Source organism: Humulus lupulus, chromosome 5 (assembly GCF_963169125.1).
Source record: "Humulus lupulus chromosome 5, drHumLupu1.1, whole genome shotgun sequence".
Taxonomy (NCBI): domain Eukaryota; kingdom Viridiplantae; phylum Streptophyta; class Magnoliopsida; order Rosales; family Cannabaceae; genus Humulus; species Humulus lupulus.
Window position 1 is genome coordinate 235096843 of NC_084797.1, and position 12176 is coordinate 235109018.

The window sequence follows — 12176 nt, forward strand, 5'->3', positions numbered from 1 at the left end:
TTTGTGAACTGAGTATTATGGATGATTTCATTTCAGCTGGTTTTGTAATCTTGATTTCAGACATGAACTAATTTCCTTAAGATTTGGGTGGCTATGAACCCTATATGATGAAGTATTGATTCAATGCATGAGTTTAGTAATTTTGCCATTGTTCATTTAAGTGTAATTAATGCTCAATGATTGTTGTTTACTGGCCATAACTAACAATTAACTAGCTAGATCTGATTTTGGAAAGAATTTGTCTAGCTTAATCCACTTAAATGATGCAAGAGAAATACCATTTTAGGTAAATCTTAGTAGTAAAATAGGAATGTTTTGCTATCTTGTATAACCTGAGATTTGGTGATTTAATGATTGTTTTGCAACCTGATTTAATATAGGAATATGTTGAATTGAGTTGTGAAAGTATATCAGTGGGTTTTGGAAAAAGCTTACTGGCCTCTTGTGAAATCGGTTAACTCTGTGCTTGATTGCTGAACCATTGCTATAACAACTGGGCAATTTATATAGGGGAAATAGCCATCCAGATCTAATTGTTCACATAGATCTTCTCTGAATTAATTTTTTTCAAGTTCTTCATTTTATTTTAATTGAAATTACGTATACCCCTTAAATTTCAGAGTCATATTCCAATCATTTTCTTAATTTTGTTATCTTATTTTTAAATTGTTCTTTAGTTGATTTTGCAATTATTTAGTTTAAAATCCATGTGGAGACGATCTTACTTATCATTATATTACTTGTGTGACTGCGTATACTTGCGTAGATTAATTTTCGCAACAATGGATTTTCTTACGGAGAAGGGAGCCATTCCCATCCCAACTACGGGAAGTTTACTCATAATGGGAGAGACACCTGCAGTGGTGCCTGCTAAAGTGGAGCAGCCCTCAGAAACCAAGTTGTTGTCAGCCTTGCAATTTAAGAAGGGTGTGAAAAGACAAGAACCAACGTATATTGCCCTACCGACAGTATACGAGGATACGGTGGACGAAGTCATTCCACCAGAGATTCAAATGGTCTTGAAGAAGTATGGAAATGTTATGTCAGATCAACTCCTCAAAGCCTTGCCACCTAGAAGATGGATTGATCACCATATCGAACTGGTGCCGGAAGCCAAACCACCCGCAAAAGCGGCCTATAGGATGGCGCCCCCTGAACTAGAAGAACTGAGGAAGCAGTTGAAGGAATTACAAGAGACAGGCTTCATCAGACCATCGAAGGCACCATTTGGTGCGCCCGTACTATTTCAGAAGAAGCATGACGGGAGCTTGAGACTGTGTATTGATTATCGTGTTCTCAACAAGGTGACAATGCGCAATACGTACCCTATCCCCTTGATCGCAAACTTGTTCGACTAGTTAAGTGGAGCGAAATTCTTTACAAAACTGGATTTGAGATCGGGCTACTATCAAGTGCGGATAGCAAAAGATATGAGCCAAAGACAACGTGTGTGACTCGATATGGAGCATTCGAGTTCCGAGTCATGCCGTTTGGGTTGACAAACGCACCAGCCACATTCTGTACGTTGATGAACCAAGTTTTCCATGAGTACCTAGATAAGTTCGTGGTAGTCTACTTGGATGACATTGTCGTTTATAGCTCTACAATAGAAGAACATCAACGACACTTAGCTCAAGTGTTTCAGAAATTGAGAGAGAACCAACTCTATGTGAAGCGAGAGAAGTGCTCCTTCGCATAAGAGAGAATCAAGTTCCTAGGCCACATTGTAGAATGTGGTCGGATCCGCATGGATCTAGAGAAGGTGCGGGCTATTCAAGAATGGAAGGCCCCCACCAATTTGAAGGAACTAGGCTCTTTCCTTGGTTTAGCCAACTATTATCGAAGATTTGTGGAGGGCTATTCAAGAAGAGCGACACCCTTGACCAAGTTGTTGAAGAAGGGTGTAACTTGGACGTGGACCGATAGATGTGTCGAAGCATTTGAGAGTCTGAAGGAAGCCATGATGCGAGATCCTGTCCTCGCCTTACCAGATGTCAGTAAACCCTTTGAAGTGCAACAGATGCGTCTAATTATGCTTTGGGAGGAGTACTTGTACAAGAGGGCCACCCCGTAGCTTATGAAAGCCGCAAACTTACGGAGGTAGAGAGGCGGTACACTGCACAAGAGAATGAGCTTCTCGCAGTAATTCATTGTCTACGAGTGTGGAGGCACTATTTGTTGGGGTCGAAGTTTGTGGTGAAAACAGATAATGTCGCGGTGAGTCATTTCCTCACCCAGCCAAAGCTTACCCCTAAGAAAGCTAGATGGCAGGAGTTCATAGCAGAATTCAACTTTCATTTCGAACACAAGGCGAGCCGTCTAAACCAGGCAATTGATGCCCTGAGTCGCAAAGCTGAGTTAGCGGCTCTAAAATTGCTAGCAAATATGTTGGCTAGCGCAGTGACTACTCCCATCCGAGAGCGCATTAAGGAGAACCTGGTGAAAGACCCCGGTGGTGAAGACCATCATGAATCTCACAAAAGAAGGAAAGACTCGCCAGTTTTTGGTGGAAGACGATCTTTTGTGGGCCAAGGGTGGCTGCGTGTATGTTCCAAAGATGGGAGATTTGCGGAGGACACTAATGAGTGAGTGTCATGACACCTTGTGGGCTGGTCATCCAAAGTGGCAGAGAACACATGCCCTGCTGAAGCAAGGGTACTACTGGCCACAAATGCGCGATGATATAGTGGAGTACACCAAGACCTGTCTCACCTGCCAGCAAGACAAAGTGGAGAGACACAAGACACCAGGGTTGTTAGAACCTTTGTTAGTCCCAAGCCGACCATGGGAGAGTGTGTCGCTTAACTTCATTACTAGTCTACCGAAGACAGGAGACTTGAGTGCGATCTTAGTGATCGTGGACAAATTTTCAAAGTATGCAACATTCATACTGGTGTCGAAGTATTGCTCGGCAGAAGAGACAACAAGAATTTTCTTTAAGTATGTTGTTAAGTATTGGGGAGTACCCCAAAATATAGTCAGTGACCAAGATGGAAGATTCACAGGGACCTTTTGGTCCGAGTTATTCAACCTTTTGGGGTCACAACTAAATATTTCATCGAGCTACCATCCTCAAACAGACAGACCGACTGAAAGATTTAATGGGATGCTGGAAGAGTACTTGCGGCATTTTGTCAACGCCAACCAAAAGAATTGGTCGCAACTACTAGACGTAGCTCAATTTTGCTTCAACTCTCAGAAGAGTTCTTCGTCAAACAAGAGCGCTTTTGAAGTTGTCAACGACCAGCAACCACTGTTACCCCACACAGTGGATGAGTATCGAGGAAGAAATCCAAGTGTCTTTAATTTCACGAAAGACTGGAAGAAAACCACCGAGATTGCCCGAACCTATCTGGAGAAGGCTTCAAAGAGAATGAAGAAGTGGGCAGATCTGAAAAGACGACCGCTGGAATTTAAAGCAGGCGACTTAGTGATGCTCAAGCTGAGGCCCGAACAACTGAGATTCTGAGGGAATAAGGACATCAGACTCGTCCGCAAATACGAGGGTCCTGTTTCAGTCATCTCGAAAGTGGGCCTAACCTCCTACAAAGTCAGCTTACCAGAATGGATGAAGATACACTCAGACTTGCACGTCAACAACCTCAAACTGTATCATGAAGATCCAGCTTGCAACCAGTCTACCAGAGAAGGAGTCAGCATCAAGCCACGAAGCAGCAGACAACCTGAAGAAATCCTAGCAAAGAGGACCATGGTCGTGAACAGAAAGAAGAAGAAAGAGTTTCTGGTGAAGTGGAAAAGGCTCGGAGATGAAGAAATTTGCTGGGAAAAGGCGGAGGACTTGCACAAGCTTACGCAGAAGATTAAAGATTAGCAATGAGCAGGTTCGTCGGGGACGCTGAAGATTTAAGTAGGGGAGAGTGTGACGTGCTGCGACATGACACACCTCCAGGGGGCCATTTTGTATGTATGAGCATGCCTTAGTGCTTGAGCATTAGTCAAGTCTTGCACCAAGTAACCTCAAGGGTAGGGGATGACACTTTTGTAATTATGTATATGTCTCCTAGGAGAAAATCATATATGTTCATAGAAATACTTTATTTCCTTAAAATGCTCCTTAGGGGGAGGTGACCTGGTGACTAAGAGAATCACCATGACCACCAGCAGATAGGGGCTTAAGCTATGTACTCCCTTGCCCTATCAAGGCCTTATATGAATAAAACGATGTTTATCCATGTCCCTTTGTGTATGCTTCCTTTATGGTCTATGTGTTACTTGTTTGTTACCTTTGTTAGGTCATCGCGTGCCACTTGCCTGTGTTGTATGCTCTAGTTGTTGTGTGGGATGTTGCCTTTGGATGGCTTGCTTTGTGCTTGCTCATGCTTCATCATTGCCCTTACATGTGCGAGACTTGTATTATGGCTAACCACTGAGTTTGTTTGCCGCAGGTGTGAATTTTAGGCTGACTTGCTAGCTTAGAGTGCTAACAAGTGCCACACGTTCCGTCAATTCGAGGAGTCAAGTTGGCGACCCATGACACCTAGCCCTATGGTCGTTTGCCAGCTTTGAAAGAAAATGTTAACACTAGAGATGATGGAGAGTTAAGGAAAGATAGATAATATCATGGAACGAGAGGAGTAATCCTCTAATCTTGTAGGAGGGATGGAGAAGTAGAATATGATAGATCACTATTTATTAATGAAGTTCATTATTAAAAAAAATGAAATTATTAAATTATTCTGGTAATTATTTTTTAATAATTTTTTTAGAGGACATCTTTGTAATTTTAAATAAATGAGAATTTTAAATATGTGAGAATGAAGAGTATGGATCCTTCTATTCATGGAAGGATGGTAAATGATAGGTTTGAGTGGATTTGTAACCATCTCACCTTTCCTTTCCCTCCCATAATCTTTTTTGCCAAACAAGAAAATTTAACTTCTCCTTTCTCTTCTCTCCTATCCATCAGCCCATATTTCCCTATTACCAAACATAATGTAAGGGGGTGTTTGGTATGGGGGTTTGATTTGATAGGAATGAAAATGTTAGATCTAACACATGTTTGGTAAATTTATATTTAATGACTTGAAGGTTTATGTTTCCAAGCGGGTCCTATTTTTTAAGCTTGATTTGGGGGTAATCTTAACCCCTTTAAACACACTTGGGGAGTGTTTGGTATGAGGTAAAGTAATGGTGGGAATGAGAATTTAAAATTTGGTTCAAATTTTAAAGGGGGTGTTTGTTTTGAGTAGTTGAATTGCCTTGAAAAGTGTAGAGGGACTTATGATGGAGGTAATATTAAACTCTTGTCTACAAAATAGTTCATTTTACCTTTAAAATGCATGTGGGACCCACACAAATTATTAACTTTACCCCCTTAAAATTTAAACCAAACATGAGAGAATTTTAGATTTTCATTCCCACTTTTACTTTACCTCATTCCAAACAACCTAAAAGGGTAAAATTAATAATTTGTGTGGACCCCACATGTATTTTAAGAATAAAGTGAACCATTTTGTATATTATAGTTTAATATTACATACATTCTAAGCCCATCCACACTTTCCAAGGCAACTCAACTACTCAAAATAAACACTTTTCACATTCTCTTAATCTAAATCACATCTAACTCTACTTTCACAAATTCAAACCTATTACCAAACACCAAAAGTAATTTTGTGAAATTTTCCCCTCAAATTCGTTCAGCAAATTTAAGTTCAATCTCCAGCGAGATTGCATCACGAACTGGTGTGCTTGTTCTGATTAATTGATGGCCTAAATAAATTGCTTACTCAACAAATACGTTTTACCAAGAACCAATCAAAAAATACCCCAATGAACAGTGTTGCTGATCTTCCTCGTTTCTCTTTCCTTAACACTCCTCATTACTAAATATGCAACATGGGACATCTACATACATATTGCTGGAATAGGTCACATAAGGAATATATACCTAATCGTTATGGAGATAAAATCATGGAGCCTAGCCGACCACTCGATGATCTACCCTCATGAGATGAGAGTGCAATTTGTGTGTTACTTTAATGCAATCTATCATATCTTGCAATAATGGCTAGTGATCTTTCTATTCTAAGGCTACCAAGAAATGGTTATTCTTTCTGGTGGATTTAAAAATTATCAACTAAACTAATGGTAGCTTAGCTATTCTTGTGATTAGTTTGCATCTTTTTTTGTGGTCAAAGTAAGTATCGTTTATGTTCTACTTTGCACAGATTGCTTGCCTTTCTGGATGAATAAATAAATAGAATGTTTCATAACATCATCACAGATGAATTAGTTCAGGTGTAGCAGCCGTACAAAATAATGTTCATAATCTAAGTTTTTTCTCTCCTATCCTATCCTCTGTTATAACTTCTAGGTAATTAATTTGATATACAAATTTCATCAAACAGAATCCAAAGTACAAAAACAACGAAAACTCTCACTTTTGAGAGAAAATAAATTAAGAAAGTTCTCTCTTTTGAGAGAAAACAATAGAGAATATAAATTAAGACAAGCCTTGTCGACAGCTTCAAAGTGATTTGATTTTACAAAGGTATTCTATTCTACTCTTAATTATTCCTGTCTGCAAATGCAAATGAAGAAGGCTCAGATTCAGAAAGCATACCGGTATATTGCATCAGCTGCGCCATTTTCATCATTGCTGGCACCAATGACATCAGCCACAGCTTTTGTCTTCTCTGATCCATTACTAAGAGCAACACCTAGAGAAGCCAACTCCAGCATTTCAACATCATTTTCTCCGTCGCCAATCGCCATGATCTCTTTTGGACTAATTCCCAGATGATCAAGCAGCAGTTTCACCCCACTCCCTTTCGACGTTCCAGGAGGGACGATTTCAAGCATGTCTTCCTGAGCCTGCACAACATTGGCACGATCTCGAGTGGCCTCTGCCCAATAGGGGCGCAAAATACTAGCCACACCCTCGGCAGTGTCCATGAAGATCACTTTTTGTATGTCAGCAGCATCCAAGAGTTGATCAACAGAAGACATTATCTCTGCCTTTGGCTCATGATACACAGTGTGCAGGGACTGAACAGTCGGGTGATCAAACAGAGTAAGGCAGCGACCCCCACTAAAAGCAATTAGAGGAACTTTATTCTCCCATGAGTAAACACAAGCCTCTCTACAGATAATTGGATCCAAATTCCTTCTATAAATTTCCCGGCCTTGTGTACCATAGACAAGCAATCCCTGTAAGAAAACCCCAGGAGAAACTTCTGAAACAATGCCACCACTTCCAGCTAAATCTGCCATCTTGAAAATGCTCATCACAGCAGCCCGAGTTTTCCCCGTGGCTATAACAATCTTCACACCCCTTGATGAGGCTTCTTTCAAAGCCTTGGCAGTTGTTGAACTAATCAGACTCTTACTGTTTAGCAGTGTACCATCCATATCACAGAAAATATAGCTAAACTTCGGTTTATAAAACCGAAGGCTGCCTTCCTTCTTCTTCTTGGCGTCATCATGAGAATCAGCAATGGCAATGGGATTGCCATTAGTTTCAGCATTAGCAGCATCATATGCACTCTGAATAAGTCCCTTCCCAGCCCAACCAAGACTTTTCAAGAGAAGTTCCTCCTCCTTCTCCATTTCCATCTCAGCCTCTTCACTAATCTCATGATCAAATCCCAAAAGATGCAACAAACCATGTACCATGAGAATCCGAATTTCGTCAACAAGACTGATCCCTCTTTCTTCTGCTTGCCGTGCCGCGGTCTCCATGGAAATCACAATGTCCCCCAACATAAGAATTGGAAGGTTAAGATCAGGTATGTGGTCCGACATTGATAGAACATCGGTAGCATGATCCTCATCCCGCCACTCCTTGTTAAGCTTTCGAATAAAATCGTCATTACAGAGAAGCACAGAAAGCTCTACACATTCAAATCCACCAACATCAGTTATAGCAGAATCTCGAGTCTTATACTTTGACTCTTTCAAACCATCAAAAGCTAACTTCATTGCCATAGGAGCATTCAAACGGAGCAACTCTGCAATACTCAGAATTTCAGGATCGTCAGGCAAATCTTCTTCGATGCAAATACTAACATTAAGCTCCAACTCCTTATTATTTCTCTTGGGCGCCGATCGCCTCCTCGCCGCCTTACGATAATCCCTTTGCGCAGCCCAAACTCTTCCCGAACTCCTCAAAGCCCCCCACCGTTGTTTGCTGCTGCAAAGGGCGTGGAACCTTCTTCCGAACACCACCGAGGAAATGGAGAACGAAGAGAGACCGCCATTGCCGCCGCAAACGGAGGGAGAACAAGACGAGACCGCAGTGGTGGTGGAGAGGGAGGAGGGGTGGAGAAGAGCAGGAACGGCGCGTAGAAAGGCACGCGCCATCCGAGCGGCGGAGGGTGAGGGAGCTTGCGGTGGTCGGAAGAGCATGAATAGAATTATCTAACCGGCCAAACCACACCTACGATTTGCGGTGTAGTTTGGGCGGTTTCCACGATTTCAGGACACAACTGGATAATTATTATCTACAAAATCAGGAACAACAACAACAACATGATTCAATCTCAAATCAAAACGAATTCATTCAACACACAATGCAAAATACAAAATTAATAATCCTCAGAATGAATATATATATATATAGATATAAATCCAGCAAACAACACAAATTCAATCTCATAAGTCGTAATATATCTGCAATGTTCGAGCAAACCATGACTGAGTGAATTGGATAGTGATTGAACTTCAGATGGTGAGGATGGGCACCATACCAGAGGGTGGCGGTGAGTGAAGGTCGTTGAGAGAAAAGAGTGACGGTTGCGGAGAGGGGGTGAGCGTCGTAGGGGGTGGTGAGTGTTGTAACCTACCTAGGCTTGGTGTTTGGGCTTTGGTATAATACTTGGGTTGGCATAATAAATGTTATCTTTCAGAACTATATAATCTATTTGATATTTTTGCCAGATTTTTTTTTCCAAAAGAAAAATTTCCATTGATAATATCATATGAAGAGTAATTATTTGTCCACACGTAAAGTAGTACTATTTTGCTAGTATCAATTTATATATGAAAAAGAAGGCATAATACAAGGAATATCTTCTAATATAAACTAATAGTTTTTTTAAAATGGTTGTGTTTTGATATAAATTAAGAATTGTCTTTTTTTCTTACTTAATATCATTTATTTTAAAATCGGATTGTTATTTATGTTAGAATAAAAAATATTTTTTTATTATTTTGTAAGAAAGACAAAAATCTATAGACTATATCATTCTTACTATTTTTTTAATCTTTTAAAATAATACTTAATGCTATTACTATTGGTGTTTTGTTATAAAATAGTTTTATTTTATTTTATTTGTGCTCTAGTTTTACTTAGAATTTGACTTTCTCAAAATTAATGTAAGATTTTCAATCATTTTCAAGTAATTATATTTAATTAAAAAAAAAAACTTCTAAAAGCTTGGCTGTCCTTGATTGTAGGACATTGGCTTCGATAAACAACTCAAAATAAAAAATAGGATCCTTGGTAAAATGACTTATTTTTTAAAGTCATTTTACACTTTAGTCTAGTTTTAATAATTTTTTGTAAAATAACCTCTTATAATTTAGACAATCAGTCGAAAATTTAGACAGCTGGTCAAAAAAGTCAGACAGCCGATTGAAAATTTAGACAGCGAGTCGAAAAATTTAAACAACTGGTCAAATTTTAGATAGAGACTATTTTGCAAAAAAATATCAAAAGTAGGCCAGAGTGCAAAATTACTTAAAACAAAATATGTCATTCTCACCAATTTCTCCAAAAAAATATGATAAATTTAACTCGTCTTCAATAGAGTTGCTTCAACTACCACATAATGTGTGCTTTTGAGTTCCTCACAAACCATTGTCTTACAAAAAAATCTGTCATTTTTCAACTCATATCATCTACCCAAAAAGGTATAATAAATTCTAGTATCAAATAGTTTCTATTTATTGATTCCTACAAGCGAAAAAAATCATGATGATCAAATAAATAAAGAGTATTTTACTCCATTCAAAACAAACAATTCTCAGGTCCCCCAAAGAAACTATAGTAACCCCATGCTGCAGCTGCTTGGTAACCAAATTGGGAATTGTAACATTTAGGTTGTGTAGTCAAAATTGAAAGGTCATCTTTTTGTGGATCAATAAATTGGGGATGGTTATAATCTTTGTCAACTTTAATCCTCATTATAAAAGCTGATTTTCCAAAGCCTTGGTCTGGTAACCCACCACTCCCCATTGCAGGAGTAGGCCTGCCTACAGGGCTGTAAACCTGTCCTCCCCATGACACAACAGTTGCACCATCAACCAACCTTGGTATGATTTCCTTTGGCCAATAACCAACTTGTTTGCCTTCATACATCAGCCACCAATTCTCTGTAGGGCGATCCTGGTGATGATATCGACGAGTAAATTAACAACACAAGAAGAGAATTTAGTCCTTTTTTGTTTTTTGACATGAATCATCATGGTAAAGAAAGAGATCTGATAAGGATATTATTTCACCTGATATATACTGATTTGCATATCGCTTTGAACCCCGTTGTAAGTTGAAGGTGTTAAAACTTGGCCAAGGACTACTTCCGTGCTAACTTGTACAAATCCTGGACAAAGAACATTGTAACAGCCTGTTCTTTGGTAACCATCACCCTGCATGATTTTTCAAAAACCAGACTTATGAGTTGATAACAACAGTTATTGTGTTATGGAAAAGTGTTATGAATAAGTAGTTTTTCTCAGAACTTACAGTCCAATAGGTATACAGTACGGCTTCATTTGGAGATAGAAGTGTATGAACCTGAACAAAAAAAAAGCACATGTTTATACAACAACATACATAGTAGAGTTGAGTTTATCATCCAATCTTTAACAATCCAAGTTTTTCAATAATTTTCCTAGTGCTTGACCATAGACAATTCCTTTGAAAACTCACGTTTAAACCAGAAGAGAAGAACTAATTTTGAAGCTGAGATATACTTACTGCCCATCCAGCTTGTATACTATTGGTATCCTCTTTAGGACCAGTTACAACCCAAGTAGTACCAATACTAAACTGATCGTCTAGAATATTCGGTTGCCATATATTTATGCGTGATGACGCGCCATAAACTTGGTTTCTATACTGAAGCACTGCAAACTACATCAACACAAAGGAAACAAACTTAGTGATTGTGTTACACGAAGGATTAATCCAATGAGAAAAGTTTCATGCGAAGCGAAAATAGTACTCAAGTTTCTTACATAATGGCCTTTAGGATCAACCATATTACTGTGCTGATTAGATCTGGTTTGGTGGTTTAATCCCATAGACTTTACAGATTCTGCCATTAAAAGATCTTTCCTTGTAGCCCTTTTGATGGGCACTGATCCTACTGGACACTTTATGTTCTTGGGCATGTAGTTTGAAGATTTGTAGAGTGTATTTGAAGCTTTTCTACTTCTCTTCTCTTTTGGAATAGTTTGAGGCTTCATCTGTAAATAATAATCAAACCCCAAATGAGCTCTAAAGTTTATCAAGTAATTAGAAAAATAAAATTAGGAAAATAAAGGAGTGAAAAATAGTCGACCTGAATGGTGTGATTCTTGAGCAATGGATGGTTAAAAGCAAGCTGTTTGTAGATATCAATACAATCTATAATATCACCATGATGAGTCTGTTCATGGATTGAAAAAAACACAACACATTAGTTTAAAATAAAATAAAAGCATTTTGACACATCATAATAATACCCTTTTGGAGTTGTAGTATTTAGACACTTGATTATACCTGAAAACTCTTGAGTGGAGGCTTATTGATAAGACTGAGTTGTTTATCAAACTCCATATATTTTTCTTGAAGTCCTTGGACTGAACCACCAACCAAAATTAGAGTTAATGTTGCAATAAACATAGGTATAGTAATGGCTTTAGAGTCTCTAGTAGCCATAGTAATAAAACTCAAAAGCTAGTAAATATGAATAAAATTTGATATGAGTTTATGTTTGTACTTCTAATTTTATAGCCATTTGACCTCACATTTTACTAGTGTTAGACTCCATATGGCAAGCTTTGCTTCTTATCTTTTTTAGATTCTTTGGAAAGAAAATTTTATTTTGGAAGGTTAATTTGGTGCAAATTTTGGTATGTACAGAATATTTTATGCTTTCCAAATATAATGAAAATGGATAAGGACCAATTTAATATAACCTACCTTATAATCAACATGAATTTTGTTG

At 38.6% G+C, this 12176-nt stretch overlaps 2 protein-coding genes across 4 annotated transcripts; both read right to left on the reverse strand.

Annotated features, from left to right (window-relative positions):
- Positions 1 to 6331: 6331 nt before the first annotated feature.
- On the reverse strand, positions 6332 to 8865 carry LOC133778424 (endoribonuclease YBEY, chloroplastic). Of its 3 annotated transcripts, none has more exons than XM_062218346.1 (2): positions 8712 to 8865; positions 6332 to 8465 (listed from the first exon to the last, which is right to left on the reverse strand). In XM_062218346.1, exon 2 carries the CDS (start codon positions 8368 to 8370, stop codon positions 6574 to 6576), a length of 1797 nt encoding a protein of 598 aa, XP_062074330.1. In that variant the 5' UTR covers positions 8371 to 8465; positions 8712 to 8865; the 3' UTR covers positions 6332 to 6573. The 3 variants fall into 3 exon arrangements, with proteins under 3 accessions (XP_062074330.1, XP_062074331.1, XP_062074332.1); XM_062218347.1 differs by having other exon boundaries at positions 8654 to 8846; XM_062218348.1 differs by having other exon boundaries at positions 8707 to 8842.
- A 939-nt stretch (positions 8866 to 9804) lies between these two features.
- LOC133780100 (protein neprosin-like) lies at positions 9805 to 11887 on the reverse strand. Its single transcript, XM_062219978.1, has 7 exons — positions 11729 to 11887; positions 11529 to 11615; positions 11203 to 11433; positions 10943 to 11098; positions 10709 to 10759; positions 10468 to 10611; positions 9805 to 10351 (listed from the first exon to the last, which is right to left on the reverse strand). Exons 1-7 carry the CDS (start codon positions 11885 to 11887, stop codon positions 9974 to 9976), a joined length of 1206 nt encoding a protein of 401 aa, XP_062075962.1. The 3' UTR covers positions 9805 to 9973.
- Between the last annotated feature and the right edge of the window lie 289 nt (positions 11888 to 12176).

Coding starts and splice junctions, on each gene's coding strand:
- LOC133778424 (XM_062218346.1), bottom strand. CDS start 8,370: ATGCTCTTCCGACCACCGCAAGCTCCCTCACCCTCCGCCGCTCGGATG.
- LOC133780100 (XM_062219978.1), bottom strand. CDS start 11,887: ATGGCTACTAGAGACTCTAAAGCCATTACTATACCTATGTTTATTGCA. Junction 11,099..11,202: donor TTGATCCTAAAGGCCATTAT/GTAAGAAACTTG, acceptor GTGTTGATGTAG/TTTGCAGTGCTTCAGTATAG. Junction 10,612..10,708: donor TACTGTATACCTATTGGACT/GTAAGTTCTGAG, acceptor AAAATCATGCAG/GGTGATGGTTACCAAAGAAC.